This window comes from Drosophila obscura, unplaced genomic scaffold, assembly GCF_018151105.1.
Source record: "Drosophila obscura isolate BZ-5 IFL unplaced genomic scaffold, ASM1815110v1 contig_186, whole genome shotgun sequence".
Classification (NCBI taxonomy): domain Eukaryota; kingdom Metazoa; phylum Arthropoda; class Insecta; order Diptera; family Drosophilidae; genus Drosophila; species Drosophila obscura.
The window spans coordinates 6,802,064-6,826,661 of NW_024542774.1; the positions used below are offsets into that span (position 1 = coordinate 6,802,064).

The 24,598-nt window shown below is 46.9% G+C and overlaps 3 protein-coding genes across 4 annotated transcripts; all 3 read left to right on the forward strand.

The window, feature by feature from the left end:
* The first annotated feature begins 4,090 nt into the window (after positions 1-4,090).
* LOC111074014 lies at positions 4,091-4,664 on the forward strand. The gene is made up of 2 exons (XM_022366634.2): positions 4,091-4,502; positions 4,572-4,664. The coding sequence occupies exons 1-2, from the start codon at positions 4,217-4,219 to the stop codon at positions 4,649-4,651; spliced, it is 366 nt and encodes a 121-aa protein (XP_022222326.1). The 5' UTR covers positions 4,091-4,216; the 3' UTR covers positions 4,652-4,664.
* Positions 4,623-6,321, forward strand: LOC111074012 (UBX domain-containing protein 6). Its single transcript, XM_022366631.2, has 4 exons — positions 4,623-4,710; positions 4,769-5,791; positions 5,857-6,005; positions 6,072-6,321. The coding sequence occupies exons 1-4, from the start codon at positions 4,654-4,656 to the stop codon at positions 6,184-6,186; spliced, it is 1,344 nt and encodes a 447-aa protein (XP_022222323.2). The 5' UTR covers positions 4,623-4,653; the 3' UTR covers positions 6,187-6,321.
* A 153-nt stretch (positions 6,322-6,474) lies between these two features.
* LOC111074013 (protein N-terminal asparagine amidohydrolase) lies at positions 6,475-23,560 on the forward strand. Of its 2 annotated transcripts, XM_022366633.2 has the most exons (7): positions 11,478-11,936; positions 21,529-21,894; positions 21,984-22,166; positions 22,224-22,432; positions 22,511-22,672; positions 22,744-22,857; positions 23,222-23,560. In XM_022366633.2, exons 2-7 carry the CDS (start codon positions 21,642-21,644, stop codon positions 23,231-23,233), a joined length of 933 nt encoding a protein of 310 aa, XP_022222325.1. In that variant the 5' UTR covers positions 11,478-11,936; positions 21,529-21,641; the 3' UTR covers positions 23,234-23,560. The 2 variants fall into 2 exon arrangements, with proteins under 2 accessions (XP_022222324.1, XP_022222325.1); XM_022366632.2 differs by lacking the exon at positions 11,478-11,936 and adding an exon at positions 6,475-6,584 and having other exon boundaries at positions 22,744-23,560.
* Positions 23,561-24,598: the final 1,038 nt, after the last annotated feature.

Genomic DNA, 24,598 nt, shown 5'->3' on the forward strand with positions numbered 1-24,598 from the left:
CAAAATATGGAAAGAGTTTCCAGAGCCACACACAATGCTCTGGGATGGGAATGGGATGGGTATCGTATCGTATCGTATCGGGCATGGGGGGAATGCCACTTGTTGTTGGCTGTCTGTGGAGTTGGATTTCTTGTTTGTTTGTTTGTTCTGTGTCCGCATAGAAATGCTAAACATGTGGCTGGATCAACATTAGAATGGACCCTGCACCAGAGCAGGTTGAATCGAACCCTAAGATGGGGCTAATGCTCCAACGAAAGCCCTCATAACGACCCACGCTTATCAGCCGAATAAAAGGTGACTCACTGCAGCGGATGCCATAAACTATTCCAAGCGACACCATTAGACGATAGGTGGAGGTAGAGGTGGGAGATCGAAGCCCCCGGCGGTAGAATGACCCATAAGCAATACCCCCAACTATTGCAGAACTTCAGGCGGTCCACACAGCAGGCGAACCACATAATTGTGCTTCGTCTACGAATTTCATTATTTCGATTTCAATTTCAATTCAAAGAGGGTTTTGGGGATGGGATGGGATGGGGGATTGAGCATGTTGAGCATGGCATGGCCCACCCGTGAGGCACACATCTTGGCAACTTCCGCCCAGCGTTAGGAGGCAGGAGGAGGAATCTTGGCACTCTGCGTGGCAGCGAATTCAAGAGCACTTGATGTTCCGTGAATTGGAATTGTGCCTTGGATTTTTTTTCGTTTCGTTTTGTTTTCTTTTGGTTCTCACTCCCACGCTCTGGAAACTCTCGGCTTTGGCCCATGAGAGAAGGAAAAGCTGTGTGAAAAGTGTATTTCTCGTTTTGTTTTTTGAGGGAAATGCCGAGACGGCAGAGACAGAGACATAGGCAGAGACAAAGACAAAACTGTCATTGCCAGCAGACCCACACACAGATACACAGACAGATACAGATGGGAGAATGTTATGCATAGAGCAGAGAGTGTGGTCTGGTTGCCACACACCAGAAGAAGTTCATGGGAACGAACTTTGCGGCCACTCCAGGCGTAAGTCAAGTGTGAAGGGAGTGAGGGGACGTCCCGTCCATGAGAATGGAATCGAGAGAGCAGAAAATGGTATGGGATTACAGCGTGGGCCCAGCAAGTGCAGCCATCTAATAGAGTGCACACAGTACCACAGCACCACAAACCCATGCCATGAATGCGACAATTAAAGAGTTCCCTCTTTCATTCATGAATCGCTTCTTGGACAAACGCGCTCCCCTTCCTCGCATTTCGCTGCTTCCTTCCCCTCCCCCTCCCACACCCAATCACAATCACAATCCCAATTACTTACTTATGCAAGGCAACGCAACTGTGTGGGCGTGTCATCACTTTCAATTTTGTGGCCAATTTGAGTGACACTTTCTGCCTGTTTGTCACGCCGCTTGCGTAGCCCCAGACTCTGGCTACAGGCGGGCGGGGGGACATGGGGAGCGTGGAGGACTGTGGCGCAGGCAGCAGGCTCGTTGCCAAGGAAACCTAGAAGAAGCCACTTTGTGTCTGGTCGTTGTCTGCAACGGCGTCTGCCTCGCTTCCGTTTCCTGCGCATAAATTTTAATGAGAAGAGCAGGTTACCCCCCCCACCCACCGTCCACACTCCACCCTCCTTCTGCTTACCCCGCTGCTTCTGCTCCTTCAATCAAAATACTATCAACTGAAGAAACCAAAGAAAATACAAAACAACAAGCAGCATAATAAAAAACCCTTTGAGAGTCGTTTTCAATGTCTCTTACCTTGACTTTCGAGTGGGGCCTGGCCTACACATGCACAAAGTCAGGGCTATGTTGGCCAAGCCAGCCATTTGGCTTAACCAGTTAACCAGTTTTGGCCGAAAGGAGAAAACAAAAGAAAAGCCGAGGCAACAGCCAAATGCTTGGATGAGGCTTTTACTGGCTTTCCCAACCATGAAATTTGCAATAGCAAAAAAACGCGTGGCGGAATGTGGGGTGCAAAGTGTGCTCGACAGGTGGTTTACCCTGTGTCCAAAAAGTCTTTTTGAGACGTCCCCACAAGAAGTCAATTATAATAGCATCGAACAGAGTTATACGAATGCAATCAAATGAAATCACAGCTCAAATTTGGTTATTTCTACTCGCTTATGATCCTTCAAGACTTGCTGCAACCCAATATACCCGAAGGAAGTCTAGGACTCTCACTGGGGCTCTCTCTCACTGTGGCGCTGTCGCTCTACGTGGCCACAGTGGCCACACACATACACATAAACACATAAACACACACATTATGCCTTCAGCTGGCAATCGAAACTAGTTTTTCAGGTTCGGCGCACGGCCAGCGACCAGCGACCAGCGACCATTCTCGGCTGATAACAACAATTGCATTGCTGTGGCAGCAGCGACGTGGTGGCGCATGCGCACAAGCCGTGCGCATACTTTGGCTTCTTGGGTGCAGAGACAGAGTCAAGAGACCTCCTGCTCCGCACCGTTCGTCTCGTGTGCGCTCGCTCTTGAGAAACATTTGCGGAATTTTAATTGCGCAAAAAACTGAGAAGCAGACTGCAATTGCAACTGATGCCACGGGCAGGAGGATGACGGGGGTAGGAGGATGACGGGGGAGCATGACGTTGAATGATGGTTTGAAGAGGGCAGGAGGAGGCAGGAGTGTGGCTGGCCGAGTGAGAAGTGAGAACATATCGCGTGATTGTGATAGATATAATGGCGACGGAGCAGAGCTGGGAGCAGATCTTGGGCCCGATAGCATATAACCATAACCATGATACGGGGACGTCTGCAATGCCTAACTCTAGCACATTCACCAGCCACGCCTCTGGGATCGCTGATTGCGACGAGACCAAGCTGATGATGATGATGGTAATCATGATGATGGCGATGGCAAACAGAAACCAACGGAGCAGAGCAGCGCATTCCAGACGGAATCAGGGATGAGGAGAGTATATCTTACACGCTGCTCGAATTATAAGTCGTCGACATTTTGTACTTGCCACAGAGATACACAGACTCCTCGTACACCGAGTAGAACGCGCACACACACACACAGCCAACATGAGACAGCATAAATAAACCAAAGCGAAATAGAATAGACATTTGTATCTGTTTTTGTGTCTGACACTCCCCACGGCCCCTCCCCTTTTGGGTGGTTGTGGGCTGGTGGTGGTGTAATTGAAGTTGCAGAAAGAAAAGCAAAACAGAATAAGAAATGTATCTTGAGGTCTCAGCGTGGCCAGTGGAGCGCGAGGCATGGATGGCGGCATACGGAAGCCATAAGCTGCAAGAGATTTCTCTTTGGCCCCTGCTCGTGTTTCGGCACTTCTGCTGGCTGTTGAACCCGCCGCATCACTGGAGCGTGATCTGACCTGGCTCTGGATCTGGATCTGGCTCCCATGCAGTCAGTCATCATCCCGTCTGCGGACAAATCACTTGCCCTGCCCTGCCCTGCCATGCCTTGCCCTCAAAACGTGTTCAAGGATGAGATCAATAATCAATCGCCTGGCGCAAAGTGGAGATGCGAAAACGAAGAGGAAACCGACAAGAAATCGACCAAAATTACAGGAAGCAAAAGCACTTGCCGAAATGACCGAAAATCATTCAATTACGCCCAGCAGCGGACGGGCGACAGCTGGCCCTGCATAAATAATGGGCGTGTCGTTCCCAATAATTACGCAACCAGGCCGGATTAAGCGGAATTCAATAAGGTCAACGGCAAAGGCGCAGATTTATGAGCGGAAGCGAGGGCCCAGCAAGGACACAGTGAAGGAGGTCAACCCTCAAGGCGCTATATTAGACTCTACTTACTCCCTCACCCAGCGACATTCAAATTCAACTTTGGCGGCAAGATATGTGATTGGTCATTTTACAACACTAGAAAATTCAAATAAATTACTTTTATGGGCAGCACTTTTTTAGAGATGGTATTAATAGCCGGATACCTATCGATTACATATCGTATAGATTCGAGCACTGAAGTGATATATAAATGCCAAACTATATGAAAAATTCACTTATATAGACCAGATATTTAATATTATTCATGTTTATTCATACTCTCAACATATCAGTCTCAAAATAATATAAAATAATTCATAGTTTGGTTTTGTATCCATATTTTTTAAGTTACTATCGATAGCGCCCTCGATGGTTTGACACCTCTAATTAAAGAAAAAAAAAGCAAGAAAAAACAAACAAAGGCCGCAAAAAGTAATTGAGATAGATAGCTGCATAAAAGGTTCGGCTAGCCAATGAGTATCAACTTATATATACAAGCCCTGAACACGACTCTGCAGACCATCGCAACCCAAGTGGAGGTATTCGCTGGAGTTGCTCTGAAAGCAGCCGTCAACGTTCGCGGGGAGCTGGAGAATCTGACCGAAGACTGGCACTGGCAGAATAGCCTCATCGAGTTTACCGATCTGCAGGCCACGTTGCTAAAGGTATTGCTGGTGCTGTTGGCGGGAACGTGTGTCCTGATCGCCTGGTCCTGGTCCGTCTACGGTCAAGTCATCACCGAGAAATTCGTCAGGCCAAGTAAGGGACAAAGCAACTCAAAATTCGAGCATGTCGCTCTAATAGATAATCTACTTGGTTATGCTTAAGGTACGCTCAAGGAAATCGAAGAGCTTAAATTATCTGTGGCCAAATTGAAGTTGCCCAAGGAACACTCTCCCCGAATATAGACATGTCGAAGATCAAGAAGTTCTTTTCGAGGAAGAAGGAGGAGGCAGCGGCGTTCAAAGTAGGTTCATTCACTCCATTTAAGAACCCTCCTAACAGAACAGTAATTTGCTCTCCAGGTTAAACTAATGGGCAGCTCGATGGGCGAGGGCCACAAATTGAACACCCCCAAGCCTGAGGCACCTTCGAGCAGCAAATCTCGGGGTCGTAAGTACGAAGCTTATGTCCCTCCCAAGCGCAACGAGCTGAGCAATGAAGCACGCGCCGCAGCGGCAGCCGCGCTCTCACGCATCGACAAGAAGACTTCGCGGGAGTTCAACACCTCGCTGTCGGCAGTGAAGGCTCAGGCCAAGCGAGAGCTCGAGGCTGAGCGTCGCCAGAAGGAAGAGGCGTCTGCCACTGCAGAGGTGTCTGCATCAACAACCAGCACCTCATCCGGCGGGGACAACAGGAACCTGGCCTGCGAAGGTGTCTTCTTCCGCTGCCCGTTGGTCAGCGATGAGATTCTACCGAAAAGGGATTGGAAGGTGAAGATCAAGGAGTTCCTGTACCAGCAGTTGGAGGAGGGCGATCGCGGTCTCACCGCCTGCCTGATCATCCACAATTGCAATGTGAAGGAGAAGGCCGACGAATGCATAGCCACACTTGTTCGGTATCTGGAGAATCTAATCACGAACCCGACCGATGAAAAGTTCTTGAAAATACGCATGTCGAACAAGATCTTCAGCGAGAAAGTGCGTTACGTGGAGGGTGCATTGGATGTTTTGTATGCTGCTGGCTTTAGCGAGGTCCAAATCGACGGCGAGCCATTCCTCCTCTGGACCAGGGAACAGACTGAACAAGATCTCGACTTGCCCACCCTAGTTGACGCTCTGAAGAATTCTGAGTGTATTCCCCTGGAACTGGATCGCAATTTGAAAGTGCTGTTGCCCTCACAGGCACGGCGCGTTGTTCTACCCAATGATTTCTATCGCCTCGCCCCAGAGGAGATCAAGAAGGAGCAGCAGCTGCGCTCCGATGCCATACAACAGGCCCAGATGTTGAGGACAAAGGCCATGCGGGAACGCGAGGAGCAGCGCACTATGCGCATGTACCGCTACGCCTTGGTTAGGGTAAAATTTCCCAATGGCCTCTTCATACAAGTGAGTCACTAAGCAGATGATGAAATCGAGTGAAAGCCTAATGTAATCCCATTAATCATTTCCAGGGCACTTTCAATGTGTACGAGAAAATATCCGATATATTTGAATTTGTACAAGCTTGCCTGGCGGACGAGACACTCGAATTTAATCTGGTGGCCACCAGCGAGGGCAAGTTCGGTGAAGAAGACATGGATAAGACCTTATTCGACTGCAAGTGAGTGAATTTTTGGTCTTGGCACTTCCATGGTGAAATATCTATAATATCCCTGTGTTTCTTCAGACTCATTCCTAATTCTCTGCTGCTGTTCTGCACCGAAGCATCCTCGTCCGATGGGAATACCGGGGACGTCAACTACTTGAAGGAGGAGCTCTTCATGCTGGTTCAGTCTATGTAGGGAGGCCCGTCTTCGTTTGATCATTGAGCGGCTGTTTTTGAGTTGTGCCCAGTAACTTATATAATTTATCAAGCTGTTGTTATATTTATTACTTTCACATTTATTATTCAAAATCAAATATAAGCACACTTTCAAATAAACCGCGCATACAAGAATATGTCCAACAGCTGTTTTTAGTATATTTCGGATTTTCAGTATTTGCTGGTATTTTCAGACGAGCTGCAACAAAGTGCATAACGCGTCTTAAAATATACCTGAAAATATCGATATATTATTGTTTTGATTTTAGTGCAAATATAAATAACAACAAATTGCAGCTGACAAATAAAAATTAGCCAAAATAATAGTAAAATATGAGCTTTAACAACAAATTGTGAACCATTTGGTGCTATGTTAATGTAAGTAATTCTCCATTAAAAGCCCAAATATAGCGAGCAACAAAAAAGAGCGGGTTAGCCATGCTCTCCAATTGTTATTTTGCCCATTTGATGAAATGTTTAATGATTGCCTAAAAAGAAGAGTTTCTGGGTGGTGTGGTGGCTTATGATTTCAAGCAATAAATAGTCTTTAAATAGCCACAAAACAGATATATTCCAGCTGGCTGCATAGCCATACCAAATTCCCCGTGCTGCTATGCGGTCTCTGCTGGTGGATGATGTGATATGATGAGTGGGCTTGTGGCAGGCATATTATTTTGTAATTTACAGCTGTGGACATGCCCATTATCGAATTATTGGTCCCACATTCCGTGTGTGTCTGTAATTTGTGCGGGATGAACTGCTAATTAGGCACTGCCCATCGCCCTCCGACGATGATGAAGGGCTGTCGCTGTCACAGTCGTGCTACTGTTGAGCAAACCAGTTTCCCCTGAATTCGGGATGTGGGTGAGAGCTGCCACTGCAACTGCAGCTGAAGTTGGGTCAGAGTAGGGGGAGGGGCTGGATGCATGCATGGGCTGGATCTGAAGCTGGAGGAGTGGCAGGGGCCACTGGGCCTCCAACAAACAAACAGTTGAATTTAATGAACCAATTTTGCAGTGTCTATCAGAGCGGCATCAGAAACGGTAATCCACAGAACAGCCATGAGGAGATGCAGCAAAAGTAGGACTCGGAGGCGGCGGTGGAGTGCACCATTACTAGGCCCCAGCCAGAGGCACTGGCAATTTGGTGTAAATCTCGCTTGATCTTGGGAAAAAGTAAATAGAAAAGCACCAAAATCAAAACTTAATGAATCTTTGCTGATCTTCTGGGGCTTAGGCCCGGGCCCAGGGCTTAAATTAAAGCCAACCATCGCGGCAAATCGAAACTTGACTCGACACGCAGGCAGCGAGTCTGGGAAGGGGATGGAGGCAGGATAGAGTCCCAACCGCCAAGCCAAAGCCATCGCATAAATTGGCCTGCGCCGAGGCAAAAGATTTCATTGTTGCCCATTGCTTATTATGGCTCGGGATCGGATCTAGGCCTTCATTAAACGGCTGGGGCAGCAACTGTAGCTGTAGCTGTGGCATGGTCTGGGCCTGGGCCTGGGCCAGTGTCTGTGTCTGGCTCTGCTCCGGGGAGCGAGTGCGTGAGATATGCATTATTTATCTAGCGAAATTTTTCTCATTGCTTGGGCAACTTGTTGCTGGATGAGCTGGGGATCCACCGGCCACTTCCTGGTTGCCTGGCGGCCACAGCTGCATCATAGCTACATCCATGATAGCGAAATTCCCAAAATGATACGAATAGTTTGTTTCTGTCGGAAGATTAAGAGGGGGAGAAATATTTGGGACATCCTTAGCTGTAGCCGGGGGTTGGAGGCTGTAACCTGCAACCTGCACGTGCCTGGCTCCGCTCAGCTCCGGGCCTGACCTGCTGTGGCCGTAGCCGTGGCCAGGGCCTGCCTGATTGAACGATTGAAAGATCATCACCCGCGAGAAGCGACTGCGAGCAGGATAATGATGATGATGAGGTGCAAATTGCTGCTGCCATGAAATTGCAAATCAACTTTCTGACTCCCGATTGCATTTCATTCTAAATTGTTTACTCAACCCAGCAGCCACATCTCAGGCTCCATCTCTCGGCTTCAGCAACAGCTTCAGCAACAGCTTCAGCTCCAGCAGCATTTGTAAAAATTGCAAATCGAATTTGCCAATTGCTGGGATGCCTCTCCGCTGGCTGATTTGTTTCTGTGGTTGCCACGAACCAACCACACAACAGAAACTCCAACTACAATTTTGAGCACGCCCTTTAACAAGCATTTAGCTTGGGCCGACAAGCTCGTGACCCGCTGCCTTGCTCCCAGTACCAGGACCAGCACCCATCACCAGCAGCAAAGTCAGAGCCAGAGCCAGAGCCAGAAAGAACCCTCCCAATCGGCTGGCAAGTTTATGACTGAGCTCGAAATTGAAGTTGAAATCGGTTAGCGGTGGGTTCCCTTTTCCATTCGTTTTTATCGCTCCACGCAAGCGCCCTGCATTTACATATTTTTGCCTGCATTTGAACTCTGATCTGGTGGCCAGGGGAAGCAGATCGGATCCGATCCGAACCGTGCCGTACCTGAAACGGGATCCGTAACAGAAACATCACCAGAACTAGCTGTAGTGGAATCGCAGGCAGCTGTGCTCCAAGCGGAAATACTTCCCCTGTGACGAGGAAAACAAACAAATAACTATAATTAAGGCTTTTTGCTTTAATTAACACTTTTGAACTCGAGCAATGGCTGTTTATAGAAGCAGCCAAAGGAAGTCGAACATGAGATACCCTCTCAACAAAAACGATGATCTTTGGAGGAGGAAGAAGCTCTCCCTTTGGCCAAAGCCAAAGAATCAGTAACGGAATGGAAAGCGGGGGAAACAGCATAAAAATATAGGAAATAAAACAAATCCCACCATTACGAGTTATGTTGTACATAATGGAAATGAACTCTAAAATCAATAAGTTTCCATCATTGCCATAAGATCGGCATGGTACTGCTTCCCCCAAGTGTATCCCAATTTGCAATCCAATAAGAACTTCCGGTCCATTCGGCGAGTGTTTCATGAATGAAAATCTTGTCGCTCCCCCACCCGACCACAAGTCCATGTCGCGGTCCATCGCTGGCGTTCGTCACGCTCATTGCCAATTAGTGCAATCAACTGGCTGGAGCGGCGGATGGGGCAGGGTGCCATAGGGTTGGGTTTGCTCAGGCCTCCGCCTAGACAATTGCTTTGGAAATCTTACAGAGTTCACACAACATGATAAGATTAATTGACTGGGTCTCCCTCCGATCGGGAGCACCCTGCGTAGAGATCAGAACTTAAAAAGGGAATGGTTTTTGTTTTAAAGATGGCATAAAATACATTCAATATTGAAATAGTTCCTTCAGATTGGATTTATCAAATTAAGCACAAAATGCAGGAGCTTCCTTGCTCCCAACTGTTCGCATTGCAGAAGCCATGCCCGAGTAGGATACTCGACTCCAGTTTAGCTGATAACGGTTTTTGATTGTTGTTATTGTCGTTGCACTGCTTCAAAATTAAAAATGTCTCCCCACCGCTGCTTTAAAGTGCCAGCAATCCAGTTAAATTATTTCGAAATTCATGTGGGGATTTAATAAACTATCTCTATCTATCTATCGATTGGCTTGCCCAATTTACAAGTGTACCCCCTCAACCGAGTGGTGGGGGTTATATCTCCTCCCATTGATATAACAGCGTGCAGTCAATTTGAAATACATTTGCAATTTGTCAAATTTTGGTAGCCGTTGCCAAGATAAATTAATTTCGGCATCGATTTGATCGCTTGTCTCTGGTCATTTTGCATGTACCATGGACCTGCTGCTGGATGGGGGGGAATTCTCAGGGGTAGGCGAGGGACCATGTTAGCCACAAGCCAACATGGCTTTGCTCATTGTAAATGTGCTTTAATGACCACCGGTCAGCAAATCTCATTTTTTGTCGTCGCTTGGACGCCGAGAGACCGCATGCTGGCTCACACACACATTACCAGAGAGAGAGAGAGAGAGAGAGAGAGACACACAGCGATAGAGTGTGCGAAAGACAGAGAGATAGTCGGGTTTGGCAAACATCTCTTGTACCTGCAAACGTTCATCCCCGCCCCCTGTCCACCTTGCATCAGCATCTCTGGCCAAAATAATGACCAGTGTCCACATGGTGCAAAATTAGACATATTTTCTTCTTACTTGGGGGCATCGCAGCAGCAGCATCTCCCTCTGCTTACCCCACCCCACCCCATCGCATCGCATCACTCACTGTGTGGCTCCTTCGGTTCACCTTTTGCATTTTCAACACCAAAAAGTTTTACATTCGGATTTTCCGCAACTGCTGAGAAAAATGACATTACAAATTGGGGGACATTTGTCTAATTAAATCCCTGCCTGCTCCAATAACGAGAGCTTAGATTACAATCTCACAGCGGTGCGTAATGGCTTTTGTGCTTGCTGGGAGAGAGTGGGGTGGGGTGGGTGAAGGGGTATCGGGATAGCCAGTAAGAGGTTGCAATTTCTGGCAAATCGAGATTGGAATTGAGGCAAAGGTAGTAGTAGTAGTAGAACGAGAGAGAGAGATGGAAATTGTGGGTATGGGCTTGCTCCAGTTGGACGCCATACCATACCCAGGAAACGCTTTGAAAACTAAATAAAATTCTCTCATTTATTACAAAAAATAACTGCAAAATGCAAGCCCAAAATAATTTCATCAATAATTTCTACTAATTTCACATCTGTCAGAAGTAGTACACCCTAAAATTAGTTCAACCTTCCCATCTGAGCAGTCGCTGTTCCCTTGCTATCCATTGTTTATGGAAGAGACCCTCGAGTGTCCAGCATTTGAGTGGCAGACAAGATAGGGGCAAGCACGAGCTGCATTTGTTGTACATAAAACGCTGGCCACTGACCAATTAGAGGAGCAAGCGAGTCCAGCCAACGGAGAGGGACCACAAGCTGCAACAACACACAGTGGCACGAGCAACCGTGGACCTGCATATAATAGAATTAAACTAAAATCAAATAATCATCAGAGACTGCTTTCACTCAATTCCCCCAGTCGACTCGCACTCGCACTCCACTCAAATGGGATTGACTCGACTCGTCTCGACTCGGGCCGACTTCTCCACTCAACTGATAAGAACACGTGTTGCTTCAGTCGCCATCTCGTTCGCACCGCCTGGTGCTGGGGCCCCAAAGAGTTGCCAGAGACCGGAGCCGAAGTCTAAGCCAAAGCCAAAACACGATGTGGCAACCACGACACGAGACCACATCGTCGTCGCATCGCTGTAGCGTCGCAACGGGGTCCAATTAGGTGGCCGGCAGCAAATCATGCGCTCTCTGTCTCGCCTCAACAGGCTGTCCTAAGGCCCTGGCGCTGGCGCTGCTCTCCTCTGTTTCGCCTCTGACGACGCCCGTCCACTCGAATCTTCGACTTCGACTTGGACTCGGGCTCAGACCCCGTCTCAGTCTCAGTTTCATTCTCAAGTCCGGTTTTTCAGGGGAACGACGTACAGCGCGTACCGCTTCGCGCTATTTTCAGTGCCAGTTTTTAGTGTGTGTCCCCCTCAGACAAATATCTCGAGAGTGTATTTATGTAGGAAAACTACAATAAAAACCCACAAAAAAAAAAGGAGAAATTAAAAAACAAAAAATTTATACACTCTAAAACAAATGGGAAAAAAAGCCGTCGGCTAAGTGAAAATTGTGTGAGAAAATTAACAATTTGAGTAGAAATATCAGCGCCAGATCCGTATTCCGAGTGCAGTGAATGATAACGATTCAGTGTAAGTTCTTTAAAAGATAACACTTCCCATAGAACATCATTCCCGTCCAGATGTAGTTCCCTTTCCATTTATAAACTAAAATGAAAGTGAGTTGGGAGTCTATTGCCGTCCATTCTATGATCTGATTTCTGAAACATTTAGCTCTGTAGCGCGTCGAACAAAAAATCATGCTCCTTATCGCACGGAGGAATGCTCGGAGATCGTTAAAATTTATGTGATGCTTGAGGAACCGAACAGAACAGAGCAGAACAGATCCGAGCTGCGCGGCAAGCTGATAAGCTTCAGATTATTTTTCAGAAATATGTATCAGAAATCTATATTGTGCTGAATGCCCATTCAGCAGGGGAGGCAGCTATTGCTAGCTAGCTACCCCTGGCCGGGCGGGGGCTTTCCCATCTTATCTGCGTTGATTTTCCGCTTTTCTTTCCCAAGTGCCTCGAAATTAATAACTTTTGTCGAAAGAGTTGGCAGCAAGCACAGAGAGTCGCTGGCACAGCGAAATCATGTTCGAGTGATTAAATTAATTAATGATATAGACACTGCGCAATAGTGTCCACGCAACCGAAGGCCGCAGAAGGAGGATCGGATCTACCGTCAGCGGTCAGACGGCTGCAGTCTGCAGTCTGTGGGTCCTGCAGCGAGCAACGCCACATGATGCGGATCGGCGGATCGTTGGATGGGTTCTGCAGAGGCGAGCAGATCGTTGTCTTAACTTGTCGTACACGATGTCTTATACGTGTAGCAACAATTTATTTCGCTGGCCAATGCATCGATCCAAACGAAATCGATGATCATGGCAGCGCTTGAGTCTGTCTTGGTCTTGGTCGCGGTCTCAGCTTGGGTCTGTGGTTCTTTTACTATCCTTGGCGATCAATCAAGCCATGCTGCTAGATGATCAATATTAGCCGGTCTAAAAATAATATGAGCCCTGGACTATCTTTATCGTTGATTGCGGATCGCTGGGAGGAGGATTCGATTGCTTGTGGCAGCTGAAATCTAAAAGAAATTCATTTATTAAACTGATAATAGCGAACTTTATTCGCATTTGTTTTGGTTTTTGATTTGTTCGTAGAATTGAAATGTATATAATCATCCATAGATTATAGTATATCAAAACTGATAATTCCTGTATATATGTATGTATATACAGTCGAAGTATGAGTCAGTTCTGTCAGATCTGTTTGGTTTTCAGAGTCTGCGATTGTCTGAACATCTCATTCGGTTTGGCTCTTTGGTGGGTTGGGATTTTACGACTTGTGTAATTAGTTTTTCTTTCGAAGATCTTTTATGGCGCTAACAGACGCTTGTCTGTCTATCCCTTGCTCCATCCAACTCTCTCTTTGCTCCATTTTATGTCCCAAAAACAAGAAGATGCCATTAAAAATTGGAGTAACTGTTTTTTTTTTTTGTTTTCCCCCACTAATATGTGTGTCCAAAGTGCTAATTGAAGGCAACTCCGACGCTGACTCCAAACCCAACTCTATGCGACAGCAACTCTCACAGCAGCCAGTCAGCCAGAGGCTGCCTCTTCATCCGAGTCAAGGGTTAAAGTTCACTTAGTTTTGTGTGTGATTTTGTTAATAGTCAAGCAAAAGATGGAGATGGAGATACAGTTGGATCCACAGATGAGGCTGTGGCTGTTGCTGTTGCTGGCGGCTCTGACTGACGACAAGTGCCTACACCTCTTTCGAGTAAACTGTCAAAGTGTAGACTCTGTTGCCCAACCATGTTTACAGCCTTCGATGTTGAATTAATTAAACTAACTCTGGGAGGGACAACCTCTGTTTTAGTGGAAGCCAGCACCCCTCTGACTGACAGACAGCTGCTGGGGGGAGGGAGGGGGAATGCACCTCAATTTGTCCGAGAGTACTCTTTGAAATTGGTCAGTGTAACCTGAGGACAATGACTTGGACAGGCTTTGGTCCTGGCCTCTCTCCGTCAGTTTTCCTATGCACAAGCACAAGAAAAGGACTTAATTGCTGCCATCGATTCTTGGGAGGAGTTGAAAGGTTGCAGTTGCAGCCACAGAAAAGACCTTCGCAAGGACTTGAGCCACAGTGGAACCCGAACCCTACGAAGGAGAAGCCACACGATGTGTATGCAGTCGCTTGGAAATGCCATGTTCACTAATCTATTTCAATTTCATAGCCATCAATGTTTGGCAAATACATTTTAATTTCCTCCTGCAGCTCCGTTGGGGGTCAGAGATGTTCTAAAGCTTCCGAGCGCCCCCATTCCCATCCCCATCCCCATGGATGGACATTGTGGGTCTCTGTCTATTGATTGGAATATTCATTGAATAGTTTTTAAGCTGATTTATATGCTATTGTGGGAGCTTGTGTGTGTGGCTGCTGTCGATTTAATAAATATTTAATTTCAACTCTGCCTGTCTGACTCCTGCTGCTGCTGCCTCTGCGAATGGCCTCTTAAATCCACACATAAAAGATTCAATCAACAGAAAGGGGAGTCAAGGGATTTGGAGGAGCAGCCAGAGCAGGATGATGATGATGTTGCTGGTGCCTTCATTCAGGTATTAATAATAATAACGAACAACGAATGGATTATTCTGAGCTGCTGAGACATCGTAATTTGCAAAATGTGCAATCGCTTCCTATAAATCAAGGCACAGACACAGAGTGTAAGAGTGAGTGAGAGAGAGAGAGAGAGAGGGCACATCCTAACCACAAGAGCTCGCTGCGGAAATCTATTCAGATCCCATCATGAAGGGGGAGCTCGAGCCCGAGCGATGAATGCCAAAGTATATATATATATATTTCACCTGGCCGAATCATAAAAGTTCTTTTGTCAGTCTCCGTCGCCTTGTGCACCCAATAGAAAACCAAAGAGAGCTGCAGCGACGTCAACTGCTATCAATCTCAGGTGAAATGGAGCTGCGTCCGTCCGCCAGCCATTAGATGATCCCAAACCCAGTCACAGCATACCCTGCTCCAGCCAAGCCAAGCCAGCCATGCCATGCCAAGCCATCCAATCCCAGCCAGTTCCTGGCCCGCCGCTCAAAGGAAAGCGCCCGTCGCAATAGATCGCACATTGCAGATAGAGGCGTGCCTGCCACTCCAACTCCACTGCATCGTTGAGAGACCAGTCCATGGCGAAGAATGAATACTCTATGGAAAAGCAGACAACGGGGATTTAAAGTGGGGAGAGATTCCGTAGATAAATGAATGATTCCACGAGTGTGAAGTGTTCATATATCAATCCTACAGATAGGAGAACTTAGATACTAGTGGGTACTGGAACAGATTGAAGCGGAGACAGTTTCAGGAGTTAAACATTGAGACCTCACACAAGGCTGTCCACAAGTCCTATGCTACGCAAACGATTGTAGGGTATACAAAAGACAAAGCCAAACAATGCGCTGCAATTTCTGGCCACAAAGGATGAACGCAGCGCGTATGCGGAGCAGTGTGGAGTCGGATCTGAGTCGGCTACGAGTAGAGTCGGGGACAGAGCAGACTGGGCCAGAGACGGAGCTGCGACTGAAGCTGGAGTCGCACATTCGGCGAGCGCCTTCAGCAGTTGTTATAAATTATAGTGCCGCATGCGGAATGAATGCCCAAGATCAAACCGGTGGGCACACACGCTCACGCGGGCGGGGGAGCAGGGCCGATTGGGCGGCTGGGCGGCTATAAAAACAAACCTCCGCCCCCGCACGTAGCCAGTTCTGGTTGTGGCTCGTTGCCTGTTGCGCTGCCAGTGCCACAAAATATTTAACAGTGTACCGCTATAAAATTTGGTATTCCAAGACGGGACCAAGATGCCGCCATAGCCTCAGCCACAGCCACAGCCACAGTCGCTGCCTTGCTCCGCCGGTGCAGTGGTGCAGCGGTGCAGTGGTTGTGCTGCCATTACCATTACCACGTTGTAGGCATGTTGTAAATGCCAGCCGATTGCTGTGGACTTTTGTCGTTTGTGGCCTGTTGTTTGTGGCAGTTGCTCTGTGTGTGTTTGTGTTTGTGTCTTTTGGCCATAAAAACAGAAATGAGCCCACAGAAAACATGGCGAATTGCGCTAGCAGAAATTCTCCACCGTCGGCGCATCAGACAACCCCCACCACTGTGGATAATTCTTGGTTCTAATTCTCATGAAATGGGGTAAATATTTCAGCAAGTTAAAAGAAAGATTTTTTGAGGGTTTTGATTTGATAAAAAAAATATAGAAGACAAAAACAAAATACATATCGTGTGTGTGATCGAGGCTGGACCCAAGCTCGGGCCGGAAAGAGTAAAAACAAAATACATGTCGTGTGCGTAAGGAGGCATATTTTCGTTGATTCATATAACGAGTATATCTCCAGTTTAGAGTTCAGAACTGCCCCAGTGCTAATGCTTCTACCAATGCTGATTCAGTGTAATAACCAAATTGCGTTGACAAATTGACTATGGGTAGAGCTCTATATAAAGCGCAATATCGGCAGATTCGGCATGCACGCTCGTGGCTACTCACATAAGTACAAATGACAGCAAGTTTCACAGAAATCAACAGCAGATAAAGGGTTAATTTCGCAGCTCGAATAGTGGGCTCGTAAAAGTCAAACAAGTTTAACGGAGAGTAAGTCAGACTTTGGTTTTTTGCATTTGCGAGAGGTTATTTGATGAGCGAGAGGAGAGGCAGGCAACTGCAGGCAAATGGAGGCAACTGCACAGCCACAGCCCACGCGGTGCCGGAGGAGAGGACAAACAAAGTGCCGCAGTTGTCAAGCGGCGCACCGTCAACAGAAACAACTACTCGTACTACAGAAAGAGACCCGTCTCCGTCTCTGACTCTTGCTCTTGCTCTGGCTCTGGCTCTGTCTCTGTCTCTGTGCTATGCTAATTACTGGACATGACGGCAGCGCAACGATTTTGGAATAGCAGGCAGGCCCCAATCCCCATCCCATTCCATGTGAACAAAAGGCGCAAACGTTTACGCACACTCCGAGTGGCAGTCGCCGTCGCAGTCCCGACTCGCATTTGCATTTGCATAAGCAGCCATAAAAAAGAAATAGGGGACAACGAGCAGCCAGAGGAAGAGTCGGAGGCAACTTAGCAGATACTACACGACAGCAACAGCCGATCCGGAGACTCTGTTATGGGACCTACGACTCAGTGAGAATTCCCCTTTCTTGGCGTCTTGTCTCTTTGGTGTGAAGAGAAATTTCCTTTTTGGTGGGATCTTTGAAATGTTTGTATGTGCAAATGGGTAATATGCATGTCCTGGCTGTTGTAATTGCTGGCCCTGTGATCTGGAAACTATTCAGATCTGATTCAAATACTCCTTTAATCCTTTCTAATCGTTCATCTTTATCTGCTTCCTCTCTTGGGATAGTAGAAAAGGATTGCTTTGTTGTTTATTTCATCCTCTACGATCATTATGCTGTCCAAAGTTCTTTTTAGTTTTCTGACACTCCGTCAAATGATTGACAGCAAAGTGGCTCCAGTTATTTCTCTGAATTTCTAATTGAATGAGCCGATGACAGTACGTGTATAATGAACCCCACTACATATGGGCCCCAGCATCATTAATCATTAACTGGATGAAATGGAATTATGCGAAGAAGAGGCGGAGAGGTGGCAGCAGAATGGAATTGCTGATTTGAAAACGCCAGGGAGCACGACGAGCAGCAATTCTAATTAGAGCTATTCAACAGATCTCCTCCAACTGCAGACTCGTCGGTGTCGTCGGTCAGCTCTGGTCTCTCCATATACGATACGGGAGTACGATGGAGTACACTGGCATCAGCCGCTGAATGGAGTCTGGTCTAGACCCAGAAAAAAGTAATACAACACGACAAAACATGTCCACAAAAATGTCAACTTGCATTCGGTTTGTTTCTTCTGGCTGATTTTGGCATCCCAAAACGTTGTAACCGCCAGAGAGGAACACGAATCCGACTGGGGACCGGGGACCGGCAACTGGGGACCAGGGTCTAGAGCTCCATCCCTCTGTCGATGTAAACTTTCGTTTTTCGCTTTTTGTGACCATTTTTGGGTAGCCGAGAAGGGGGTGATGTGATGAAGCACTGAAGTTTGGCCACAGACTCACGATATTTGCGTGCCAGAGCGAAATTGTGTGGAAGTCAATTGGCAGTCACGTTCAGTTGCCCTGGACCTGGTCCACAGCCAAACTTCCTCTCCATTCGGGCCAAATTAAATTGTCAGTGCAGTGCAGGAGAAGCCATTGGCAATGGCTGTTTACTGTGGCTGTAGCTGTAGCTGCAGGAAGAACTCGCCTCATAGAGTTATCTTTCGATTAACAAACGATTGAAATTAATTTTCCAATATTTCCGCATCCCCCGTCGACATTTTATGGCCATGAAATGTGTGGAAAACAATGACAACTGCAACAACTGCCCACAATTGTAGTCACAAATGCAGCCACAGCAGCAGCAGAGGCAACCACAGCAGCAGCAGCAGCCACAGCCACTGACAGCAACAACAGCAACTGAAGGAGGACCAAGCGAAAATCACGAACCCGGAAGAGGGCTTTAACGTCGAAGGAGGCTTCAGCTTTAGCCAGATCCAACTGTCTCCCGCTCCCTGTACCTTCTCTGTGTCACATGTTGCTGTTGCTGTTGCTGTTGCTTGCTGCTTGTTTCTGTTGCTGTTGCTGTTGCCGTTTGCCGTTGCTTTACTCTTTACTGCCTGCAATTTCTTCATTTCGGCCGCCCACCGAAGCCGAAATTTCTGTTGAAGATCAACCCAGAACCGGTCGTCATTGTTGCTGTTATCATACCCTTATAGAGGGTATTTTATCTCTGGCCAGCAGCTTCGCACGAAACCTTTTAGATCTAGATTACTCGAATCAAATAATTGTGGGCCACAGATCTTCTTTGGTCCGCAAAAACCCCACAAAACTGAAGAGTCGAAAGCTAATACATGTCACCACAAACCAACTGCAATTGAACCGAAATCAAGCCACAATTTCTACTTGAATTTCTGCAAGATATTCGTTGTAGATCGTTCTGGATCCGTTTATTGTAGCCGTTTATCCACAATCCTTTTAAATTATACCAAAATCGCATGGAAAGAGAATTCAAAGCTTTGGCTTGTGAAATCTTGACTTCATTTCTTGTTTTCGTGCTGAAATTTGTTCGCGCTTGTTGACAATTGTGTCGTGTAAGGGCTGCCCTCGACGGCCAGAAGAATTTGAAATGTGCAGCAAGCGTGTTGCAGCCAGAAATGGACAGCAACCGAAACGGAGACAAAGACCGGGACATGGACACTTTTGGAGTCGAGCCAACGGCAGCCAAACGATGGACTCCAGGGTGTAAATTACATTACAAGGAGAGCCGAGAAGCCGAGAAGCCTAGACGAACTTCTTTGACTGTAAGTGTCCGTGTCTGTCCGTTCAAAGTGGAAGCTGCTGCAGCTTGCAGTTGCTGCCGTAGCCGTTGCACTCGTCAAAATTGCCATCAATCATTCTGCCGCTGCTGTTGCTGCTGCTGCTGTAGCTGTGTCTGGCCTCAAGAATGCCGGACAAGTAGAAAAATGGAACCTGTTTGGCCTGGCACTGGCTATCAGTGTTAAATCTACAAGATCATTTTCCCTACAAACCCATAATTTGTGATTGTTACACGGCCCGTACCGAACTGAACCGAAACGAAACGTAACGAGGTCCGAGAGCCAGGCCAGTCGTCGTACTCTTAATAGACTCGTCGCCAGCCTAATGAATTGAAACGTTTCTGATGGCCTTGTTGGCCACGTCCACGTCGCCGGCTGCCATCGACTGCACTTTGGGGACTGCACTTTGGTTCTGTTCTTTCCCCCAGCAAATACATATATTCTCTTCGCTGACTGACTGCGAGAGTAGTGCCTCCAGTCCATCAGGTTTTTGGGCCTATCAATTGGAGGGAATCTCGCACGAAGTGACTGACTGGCAAGACCGCCCGTAAAGCCAGAGTCAACGAATAGTTTTAGGTCTTTTGATTAGTAATCAGTAGGGAAACTCGGTCATCCGCAGCCTCACCTATATATGATGCTGGTATATAGCGATCTCCTTTGAGATCGTCTGGCTCCACAAACAATTTCCATTCTCCGTTCTCCTTTGGCTCCGGTTCGTGGTTAGCTCTTTGGCTGTGGCTGTGCCTGTGCCTGCGCCTATCGCCAACTGTCATCATTTTCAAATTATTTCTCGTTGAATATCTAATCAAGATTCATGCATGATCGCGGCTAAATTGCTTCCAGGCAAGACCAAGACACATAGACGGCCACAGCATAACAATTGCCGGCGGATGGGGGGACCCTGAACCTGGTCCTGGTTTTGGTTTTGGTTTTTGGTTCTGGTCCAGGGTCTAGGCAATCCAACATCCACCAGGGAACGAACGTGCACAACATTTGCGCAGAGGAGGAGCTCGCTTCTCCAGCCTTTTGCTGTTTGATTTTTCCACAAACTTTTCCATTGTTTTCCGCCCCGAGCATCTCGAGCAGGTTAATAGTGTTGTTTTCTGGCTGGGGGATTTTAAAAGGCTTTTATTTTTGTTTATTTTTATTTTTGGTAGTAACCCAACGACGAATTCTGCATCTGAAATTAGCTCTGACAATTGTTCGAGACAACTTTTCGCCCATGTAATCGCTTATGTCTCTCGACTGTTGTTGATTCAGTCATACTCGTATATGGGCATACTTGAACTTTAGCTTGACTTTATTTTTCTTAATTGAAACTAGCCAGAGTCTGTAGGTAAATAATTCAATTACACACGAGGCTCTGACTCAGCGCGATTCCCCCCATATTCCATGGCCCATTCCATGCCCAAGGAGAATGCAGTTGCAGTGTGGCGCGTAGCCACAGGGTGCCGAGTGCTGAGTGCCTCTATGTTCGTCCAAGTATTATTAAATTATATGAAATTCGTTGTTCATTTGGTGGTTAATTCGCTGTCGCTGCCACTTAATTGTTATTAACTTTCGTGTGACATTTGTGACTTCTCCCAACGCCGCTCCACAAAGTGTTGTGTGCCTCAATTGACGCCCATATGGGGTGGTGTCGTGCCGTATCACTCGTAAATTGATGACCCAAAATGGCCTTCTAATTGTTTTATTAGATTTCCACAGGCCACACGAGCCAGCAGCAGCAAGTCGCTCGCTGGCTTGTGCCTGCTGGAATCCCTTTTTGGGGCAACGCCTCTGCCCAGCTGGCCAGGGGACCAATTTCAGGGGAGTCCATTGTTGCGCGCACCAGCAGGAAGGGAGGAAATCGAATCAGCAGATATACAAACACTCAGCCGCAGGGCCCCAGACTTTTGACATTTTTATTTGTGTGCCAGAGAACCTGTAAAATTTACGAGCCAACTGCTGGAGGAAGGATTGGTGGAGGAGCAGCAGTGACCAGTAACCATATTTTTTAGCACCGCCGCATGAAATTATTATCAAACATGCAAATCTTCTCCTCCTGCTCCTGCTCTTGCTCTGAGCTCTTGCACCGTGTGGTTGCGGGCATCGTAAATTGATTTTTATGCTGCTTCTGTTGCAGCCCCTGCCAGCGCCTCCCGGGTAATATGTAGTAGGAGTCAGTCCGTTCTCTCTTCCATTGGGTTCTAAGTCAAAATATTCAGTTTCACATAATTTCATTCTGCATTCTGTTCTGCCGTCCGTTCCAGTCGCCTGCTACTTGTCTTGTTGAAGACAAAAGCCACGCCGCCACGTAATTGAAATTGAAGCCCGGCCAAAGCTCGGGAGGAACAGGAGACAGAGAGAGAGATAGAGAGCCAGGATGGTCTTAGTGCTGAATGGCGTGCTGCAGGATGATTGCCCGATGGACACCAATAGCCTGTTCCTGCAGCATCCCGTATACAGAGATTATGCCCAGCAGTTGCACTCGATACAGGCCAAGTCCGTGGGTCCCGTGGGCCTACTCTATGTCGGGCAGCGGGAGCTGGCCGCCTCTGCCCCGCACGACAAGAACGTCAACATCATTGGCGCCGACGATGCCACCACCTGTATTATTGTCGTCGTGAGACACTCGGGTATGTTGCATCCATAAATTGGCTTCGTTTGCCTCGTTAACCCTGCTTACCTTCTCATCTGACCTAACGCATAACGCATTCCCTTGCAGGATCTGGGGCCGTGGCTTTGGCCCACTTTGATGGAAGCGGTGTGGACGAGGCTGTCTGCACCATGGTCTCTCGGGTGCAGGAGCTGGCCCTGGGCTATCCCGAAGGACGCATCGAGTTGCAGTTGATTGGTGGCTATCGGGACTCGAAGGGCTACGGCGAGGATGTCTTCTATAGCATTATGCGTGAGTGGAAGTGCCATCAGCGGCAAGTGGCAGGCTCTAAAGGCAATATCCTTCCAGAATCATTCCACAATCATCACCTCGAGATCGATTTGACGCAGGCCTGCGTGGGCGAGCTGAACACCATGCTGCGCGGCGAGATCAACTGCCCCATCATTTATGGGGTGGGCGTGAACATCAAGACTGGTGAGATCTTTCCGGCCAGCTTCCCAGACCGAGGCCCCGACCGGGAGCTGCGCGATGCACGTATCTTCATGGGTGCGCAGTCGGTAAGCGATTCGAATCGGAATAGAAATCCCCGCGCAGTTGTCACCTGACCAACCAACTACTCTCCACTGGCGTTTCAGGTTCTGGATGTGTACGACTCCACGCTGGGAATGCTGCGCATCGGGCCCTTCAACTATGATCCACTGCGCGGCGCCGACTTGTGGCTATCGCAGACGGATGAGTTTCTGCTGCAGCATTTGTCCTCCAGCCCCGATGTGGAGCCGCCACACTTTGCGCCCCAGGTGCGTGCTTGCGTGTGCTGCTGCCCCCCCGCTGGGAGTGAGGCGATCTAATTGCTTTTTGCTCATTTCAGACGCGTGCCACCATCAAATTCATACAGGAGAACCAGTTTCCCGCTGTCACCGTCTTCAGGGACAATCGACCACGCTACTTTCGGCGCGACGATGCCACGGGGTGCTGGGCTCTGGTTAGATATTAAAGCTTAATTTAGTGCTTAGTTGTTACACAAGTAGTTGAAACGCGTCATGGACAGTTGTCGCAGATGTCGGAATGTATAAATTGGTGCATGTGTTAATCGTCGTTACCATTTGCAGTGCTGCCACCCCACCACCTGCTACCCTCCGCATATAATTTCCACTTGATTGTGGCCGCTCTGCTCTGCTTACTTTTGTTTGAATTTAATCCTTGAGTTAATTGTATTTGGCTGTATTTGTAACCGATATTGATAATCCATGCAGTACCACACAATTATTTATAACTCAATTAGATTAGCAATTGCGATGAGTGGAACATTGCTTGTTGTATCTCAAATAATCTCTCTCTTCAATTAGATTCAAGAGTGAGTTCGGATGTGAGGACCCTTTGGGACGCGCCTTAGAAATGGATCTGAACGTAAAAACGAAACTTATTAATATACCTATGTATGTATGTAATATGTGTATATGCTGCATATGTATGTATGTGTGAGAAAATAGTATATGCATATGACCACAATTAACAAATCTTATTAATATTTAAAAGAGATTCTTAGCAAAATATATATACGAAATGCATACACAACATTTGTAAACGAAACAATTTCAAATGCAATCATTTTTAGTTGTAACTGTAAACTGTAATCAAAAGTGTACGAAATATAGAAATGGCTTGGCTATACATACATAAACTACGAAAGTATATAATTTGTTTTAATTGAAAAAATCGGAATTAAAGCTGGGTAAATTGAGTAATTTGATTTGAATTCATATTCAAACTGCCAGTTGGTATTTTAAAGCAAATAGTTAGTATTTTTCGGGAAGACTTGTAGAAAGGCGAGCCCGACAGCCCTGAAGACAAACTATCGTTGGATATCATCGAATGTTACTATCGATGTTTTTCCAGCTCTGTAGCTCCGAAAATACCAAAAATACCAAACTATATCATCAGTATATTAGTGGTGACACCTGTTCAATTATAACCACACATTTCTTCAGTGATGACACCTGGTTCAATTTTAACCACACATTTTTCTTCAGTGATGACACCTGGTTCAATTTTAACCACACATTTTTCTTCAGTGATGACACCTGGTTCAATTTTAACCACACATTATGTGGAGGACTCTGGAGACTCTGGAGACAGATCTGAAGAGGCCGGAGGATTTATCCTTGAAAGCTCTGGATTTTGTGACGTCACACCTCAAACTTTTATCCTTGCGTCGCAATTCAAAGTTTAACTTCAAGTTCTTCTTCTTCCTATTTGTGGAAAATTTGTATTCTTCTTCCTATTTGTGGAAAATTTATCTTCTTCTTCTTGTTTGCCTACTTTTTTTGTTAGGGCTGCCAGATCGGTTCAAGGCGAAACGGGTAGAAAAACGAGTCTGGCAACGCCACAAAAACGACGTCACATTCATTTTATGTTGTTTTTGTTTGAACCTTAATATGTAAATAATCCAATAAAAAGGACTTCTGAAAACTTGCCAATCTTGTAGAAAATTTATGGGCTGAGAGGTAGTTGTCCCTAGTAATATAAACGGAATACCAAATTCGAGGAATATCAACGTTGAATGTTTTGAAAAAAACAGTCGATACTATCGTGATAGTATCGGACTCAAATAATTATTAAATAACCATTGAAACCTTTTAGGAACTTGTCCATTGTAAAAATTAGATGTCACCTGTCGATTTGTTTACAAATGTGTCTTCGTATTTTATAGCAGCCAATCCAAA

Excerpts from the sequence above, each read along its gene's own strand:
- LOC111074014 (XM_022366634.2), top strand. The coding sequence starts at position 4,217 with ATGAGTATCAACTTATATATACAAGCCCTGAACACGACTCTGCAGACC. Across the intron at positions 4,503-4,571 it reads CGAGAAATTCGTCAGGCCAA|GTACGCTCAAGGAAATCGAA; the intron begins GTAAGGGACAAA and ends GTTATGCTTAAG.
- LOC111074012 (XM_022366631.2), top strand. The coding sequence starts at position 4,654 with ATGTCGAAGATCAAGAAGTTCTTTTCGAGGAAGAAGGAGGAGGCAGCG. Across the intron at positions 4,711-4,768 it reads AGGAGGCAGCGGCGTTCAAA|GTTAAACTAATGGGCAGCTC; the intron begins GTAGGTTCATTC and ends TTTGCTCTCCAG. Across the intron at positions 6,006-6,071 it reads AAGACCTTATTCGACTGCAA|ACTCATTCCTAATTCTCTGC; the intron begins GTGAGTGAATTT and ends GTGTTTCTTCAG.
- LOC111074013 (XM_022366632.2), top strand. The coding sequence starts at position 21,642 with ATGGTCTTAGTGCTGAATGGCGTGCTGCAGGATGATTGCCCGATGGAC. Across the intron at positions 21,895-21,983 it reads TGTCGTCGTGAGACACTCGG|GATCTGGGGCCGTGGCTTTG; the intron begins GTATGTTGCATC and ends ATTCCCTTGCAG. Across the intron at positions 22,167-22,223 it reads TGTCTTCTATAGCATTATGC|AATCATTCCACAATCATCAC; the intron begins GTGAGTGGAAGT and ends ATATCCTTCCAG.